Source organism: Propithecus coquereli, unplaced genomic scaffold (assembly GCF_000956105.1).
Source record: "Propithecus coquereli isolate 6110/MARCELLA unplaced genomic scaffold, Pcoq_1.0 Scaffold32, whole genome shotgun sequence".
Lineage (NCBI taxonomy): Eukaryota > Metazoa > Chordata > Mammalia > Primates > Indriidae > Propithecus > Propithecus coquereli.
In genome coordinates this window covers 8,683,149-8,689,459 of record NW_012148841.1, presented here as the reverse complement: position 1 = coordinate 8,689,459, position 6,311 = coordinate 8,683,149, and the positions used below count along the sequence as shown (strand labels likewise).

The following is a 6,311-nucleotide window of genomic DNA, read 5'->3' as shown; positions in this document are numbered from 1 at the left end:
CACACGCCCTGTTTGCTGCCTGCGCCTCCTACACAGACTCTCGAATCCCGGTGAGTTTTGCCTGCTGTCTCACTGGCAAATTAGAATTTTATGGATTAACTGAAGGTATCAGCAAGTTCAGAATTTGGGGGCTACATGGGGAGTGAGCATAAAGTAAAAAATAGAGTACGTAACAGCATAGATTATAATTATTTTTACAGAATGATAATCAGATGACATGTACATAAGGTTATTGCAACACAAAACAGCATCCAATGGGAAAATTGATGCTTAAAGCATAGTGAGTTACAGCCAGTGATTTGAGCCTTTCTGTACCTTGAAGGAAGCTTCAAATGATGTAGTGTTGAAATGCACAATTTTAAATTGTGCTAAGTGAATACTTATTTTTGTTATGGGGATACAGCTTGTGATGATTTAGAAAAGGCTCAAATTCTTTAGAACTATCTATTTTCAAAATATTTTTGTTACTATCCTAGATATTTATAAATATTAAGTTTTAAGAAAAACACCTGCTATAATTAAAAGTAAACTTTATTGCTCTGCATTCTGCATCCCTCATTGTGATGCAATTTAGGCAAACAGTTGAAATCTCTAGTGATATAATATGAAAGAAAGTTAAACAAGGGAAAGTTAAATATAAGATTTCTATAAGAACTGTCACTTTAGATGTATAAGATCACCCATTTGAAGCATGCCAGAAAAAGTCTTAAAGGTTAGTGTAAATATGTTAATTATAATTATCTGCCGTGTTATAAATTACTGTACAATTTTCAGAAGAAAGGAACAGTAGCAGAAACAGGAGTGGAATACATGCCTTTCTTGTGGACAGGCTTTTATCAAACACTATGTCCACCTGTGGGTCGGGAGCTGGGCAGTTTGGCATTATTTGTCCCTCATATCTTCATCTGTCGCATCCAAGTTGTTTTGGCGAAAAAAGAAAGAAACCTCTTTGACAAGATGTTGGACAGGGAGCAGGCTTCAGATAAAGCAATGTTAGTGAACAACAGTCAGTAAATTATATCAGTTAGCAATGCCAGAAAGTTATTGTCGGTTTAATATATTTTACTGTTTATTGCAATGCTTAACTCATTTTAAGACCAGGTCAGCTATCAGCATTCATTAAACAATTACCAAAATGCATCCAGTGCCTTTGGAAATACTTTTATACACTTTTCATCCAAAGAAGGAATAATATTACATTTATTAACCCCAATCACTTTTACATATATCACTCAAACTCACCAATGAATCTAGCATGCAAAAAAATGTCATGTACCTCTTGTGAGTTTCAAAATGTCAGCTCTGGTAAACCAACCAGAAAAGCCGTACCAATTACATCTATAGCTTAGTGAAAGAAGGTACGGATGGGATTACCACAACCCCTGAAATTGGGTTATCTGTGCAGCTACAGGTTTTATAATGACTGGGTAGGTGATTTCAGATAACAGAACTTATAGAAGTTTCCAGACTCACTATGATACTTATCTAGTTTGAAGCTTAGCTCACGTAAAATGGGATATAAAAAACAGGGAGGAAGACTCGAGATGAGCAATTTGAGGAAATGAAGGATGGGAAGATAAGGCCCACGGCTAAGGGCACTGAAGCCACTTACAGAGTTTCTCAAGCTCCACAATATTGATACTTTGGGCTGGAAAATTCTTAGTCGTGGGGACAGGGGCTGTCTTTTGCATGGCAGCATATGTATTGTAGCAGCATCTCTGTCCTCTATCCACTGGAAGCCAGTAGAATCCCTCTCTTCTATTGTGACAGCCAAAAATTTCTGCAGACATTACCAGATGTCTCTGCCCCAACACCACAGCCTGGACCTGCAGTGTCTGACTGAGGAGTTGTCAGGCCACACAGACAATTAAGAGCCTGCTGCAGAGTGGGTTTTCATTAAGTGTTAGCTGCCATCCCTAGGAGCAGGAGTGGCTTGGAGCTTTACAGTGCAAAGACTTGGGAATTACCTAAGACCGTGGTTCTCAAACTTCAGCATTCATCAGACTCACCGGGAGGGCATGTGAAAGCAGAGTGCTGAGCCGGTCCCCAGAGTTTGTTAATCACTAGGTCCTGAGCTGGGGCCCAATCACTGGCATGTCCAACAAGTTCCCAGGTGATTTTGCTGGTCTAGTAGGGTGACCAACCATCTGGCTTTGCCCAGGATCCAGGGGGATTACAGGACCTGGGAACTTGCAGTGCTAAAACCAGAAAAGTCCCAGGCAAACTGATATGAACTGGTCACCTTATTAAGTCCAGGGGCCGTACTTTGAGAACCATGGTTTAAGGAGATGAGATCAAGTGGGCTGGATGAGAATTTAGATTTGAAGGGTGAGAAAAGGAGGAATCAAGGGTGACCTTCATGTTTCTGGCCTGAGCAAGTTGGTCCATGGTTATACAGTGGGTCTCAAATTTTGCTGCCCACTGGAATCGCCTAGAATCTTTAAAAATACTGATGCCAGGACTTTACTCCAAGATATTCTAATTTAATTGGTATGGAATGTGATAGGATTTTTAAAAGCTCCCCAGGTGACATTAATGTGCAATCAAGTTTGGAAACCACTGGGTTTGCCCTTGTCTTAGAATGGAATCCAGGAGGGCAGCAGGGGTTGGGGGCAAATTAATGAGCTTCAGATGTTCATGAGCCTTCAGTGGTTCTCAACTCTGGCTGCTATGAGAATCTGGAGAGCATTTTAACACGCTGACTCTGGGGCCCCACCCCCAGAGATTCTGATTTAATTAGTCTGGGTTGCGCCTGAGTGTTGGTGGTTTAAAAATCTCCCCAGGTACATACAATGGAATATTATTCAGTCTTAAAAAGGAAAGAAATTCTGACATATGCTACAATATGGATGCACCTTGAGAACATTATACTAAGTGAAATAAGCCAGTCACAAAAGAACAAATACTGTATGATTCCACTTATATGAGGTACTGGGAGTAGTCAAATCCACAGAGACAGAAAGTAGAATGGTGGTTGCCAGGGGCTGGGGGGAGGGAGACATGAGGACTTGTTTAATGGATACAAAGTTTCAGTGCTTGGATTCAAATGGCTTACAGAGAATGGACCTCCCTAAGGCTCCATCCTCGATTCCCCTACAGGTCTTCACAAGGTTTTATATACGACCATTAGTCCAGGATTACAGACTTGTTAACAGGTAGAGCTCACTTTCAGATGGAGATTCTGCAGGAGAACTGTTTCTCAGTGAGTCATTTTCTTATGACATCGGACTTCCGAAATGAACCCCAGGCTATGTAAAGAGCTTGAATCACAGAACGGAAAATTTTCCTAAAATCAGGATTTCAAAACACCCTAAAAAGACTTCACAGGGAGGCTGGCATTTGGGTGTAGGAGGGTGGCATCTCAAGGCAAAGGAAACAGCCTTTGAGAAGAGGATTCAGAAAGCAGCACGTGGAGCTCTCAGACTGAAGAACAAGAGATGTGAGAGGAGGGGTTAGGAAGGTGGAACTAGAAGGATAAACAAAGGATTTACCAGGAAAAGCCCTGAAGAAGAGAATGTCAAACATATTCTCATCTGAAAATACAGGAAAAATATTTGTATACTTCCTACTATCCAAATAAAAAATTAAAATAATGATGAGGCATAATTTTTTGATTTATTAATGGACAAAGATTTAAAAATTCATAATATTGACAAGGGCTCATGTCAACTGTTGTTCCCTAGACTGTTGTGAGAGTGTAAATTAGGACAAACTTTTTGCATGGCAGTTGGAAAGTGACATCAAACCTTTATATATTCATGCACATTTATACATGTAGTATGTGTATTTGTGTATATGCATATATGTACATGTATGGATATATACTCTTTGTATACACACATATGCCTATATGCTCACACACACACACACATATACTCTTTGGTTAATTATTTCCATTCCATTTAATATATCTTAGGGAATAATTAAGAATATGAACAAAGATTTAGCAGAAATATTTACAATATTAGAAACAAAGTATACATCAACCAATAGGGAATTCATTAAATAAATTCAGTTTCCTGCAGCCAGAGGAATACTATGTAGTAACTAAAAGAATGGCTGCAGGAAAGAAGTTCACCTTCTTTCCTCCTATGCACTGAGGTGCATATATATTCCCATCTCTACCAGAGAGCACCCCAACAGTGACTGTGGGATGGAGGGAGGCATCTCTCTTGAGGGCATGGCCAAATCTACAAAGGGAAGAGGCACAGGTTTAATACTGATTTTAAAAAAAATTTGTTGATACAGAAGGATGTCTGGGATGTATTGATTGAAACAAGAAAACTGCGTGATATTATTTTTTTTAATTATTTATATGTGAGAAAAAGTATGGAAGAACATACAGCAAGATATTAATTGCTTTTCTCTGGGTGGTAATACTATAGGTGATGCTTCTCTTCATTTTGCCTGTGTGAATTTTCTACTTTTTCTACAATGAATATGTATTAACCGTAATTTTTTAGAAAAAAAGTTTCTAAGTAAGAATGGGCAAAAAAAAAATAGGTTAAAATTAAAATATGCAAAGGAGATTATATTTTTGCATCTTATTTCCCACAAGCTATTGAATCCTGTCATTTCAAAACATGGCAAACATTAATAGTAAACAAATATTTGTTAAAATTTTATGTACTCTTATTTTTTAAGGAACTGGACATTGTGGGTATTTTATATCTCTAAGGCATTTAAGAACCATTAGACAAGTTTGAGGGCCTTTAAATAATATGTGATGATGGCAATTATTGATTCTGTCAGTAACTAACTTTAACCTTTTTTTAATCTAGAAGAATTGAATTTAATCATTTCCTGACAAAAGAATGCAATTTCAACTGACCCTTTTTTTGCACCTTGGTGAGTATTAGTTGTCTAAATTCATTTTCTGTTTGTATTGAATTGTCCTAAAATATTCTATAGGAATAGTTTTTAAACGTGTCCAAACTTCTTTCTTCTATTCTGCTATATATTTGCATAGCTATTTTGTTGTGCAATTGTGTTAAGCAACTGAAAAATTCCATTCGAATGTGTTTAGTTTCCACATGCAGCTATTTCTACCATTCTTTAATGGAATGTTATCAGCAGATAAGTCTAGTAAGGTACTAAAGAATGGAGAGAATAGTTTCAGGTTGTTAATTCACAAATACAATGCATTTAATTTTTTAAAATAGCTCTGCTTTGAAGGTAATATTTGTCCCAGTGATGAGGTCTTATGAGGAATTGATAGGCAAAATACCCTCTTCTAAGTAAGGAGCAGCTCTAAGCTAAAAGGCCAAATTCTCCATGCTTCTGCTGTTTTTAATAAGCTAAGAATTATTTGCGTTAATCATAGAGAAGATGTTTCCAACGATTACTCTCTTTGATCTGAGTTTTCTGCATCTATAATAGCCCAGGCTTTGGTTACTGAGTGCTAACTAAATTGCTTAGAATCTTCTCTTCAAAAATTTGTGCTGAATTTCTTCATGGTAGCAAACTTTCAGAATCTCGCCTTTTAATTTTGCAATTCCCCAACCCTGAGGTAATTTTCCAGTTAGATCTACTGATAACAGGGGAAAGAACAGCTCCAGATCGTAAGAGTTCATTTGTTCTCTGGTGAAAATTTTCTGCCTTGCAGAGGTGTGAGCCACCGCCCAATGGGAGCAGAGACTCCTGTTCATAACGGCACATCCCAGGACTGTGAGGCTTAGATCTGGCCTCAAATGATCATAAAAAAGTTGTGTTAAACCATTAATACACCTGCTTTGGATGTTCTCTTTCAAACTAAACCAGTATCCAAAGTCAGAAGGGACCACTGAGGATGACTCCCCTTTCTCCCCAGCCTCTATGTAGAATACCTTACTCACACCTTGCAAAAGTTCTAAGCCACTAAGAACCCTCCTCAAACAGGGGATCCCTCTATCTGGAGGGAAAATCTTCTAAACTAAATTAGCTTAGGTCGAAAAGGCCTCACTGTAATCAATCCTGGATTTCTTAAACCTAAGCTTACCCTGACCTAAACCAGATCTCTAGGGTAGCTTATGGTCAAATTCCCAACCAGGCCAATCACACATCACCAGCTTGGGCACTTTCCCGTTGAACATCAGCATTTATATAGATACTGGAGCCTATTTAAACGCTTTGTTTTGCATTCTGACTGAGGAAGATGAGAAAGAATCATAAGAAGTATATTAGCCCAAAGGTTTGGGGAACTTAATGCCAAGTGCAAACTTTATCTGACACGTATTCTTCATATTTTTTCTCAGCCATAAGAACTAAATGTGTGTGAGCACATAAATGTTTGTGTGTGTTCACATCCTCTAAAGCTCTGTGTGAACTCTAAA

At 38.2% G+C, this 6,311-nt stretch overlaps 1 protein-coding gene across 1 annotated transcript in view; it reads left to right on the top strand.

Annotated features, from left to right (window-relative positions):
* The window catches only part of LAMB4 (laminin, beta 4), a 99,489-nt gene continuing 93,178 nt past the window's right edge, over positions 1 to 6,311 (top strand). The window contains exons 1-2 of the mRNA XM_012650298.1: positions 1 to 50; positions 4,782 to 4,848. Of these exons, the coding sequence (XP_012505752.1) occupies positions 4,815 to 4,848 (34 nt within the window). The 5' untranslated portion in view covers positions 1 to 50; positions 4,782 to 4,814. The remainder of the gene's footprint in view (positions 51 to 4,781; positions 4,849 to 6,311) is intronic.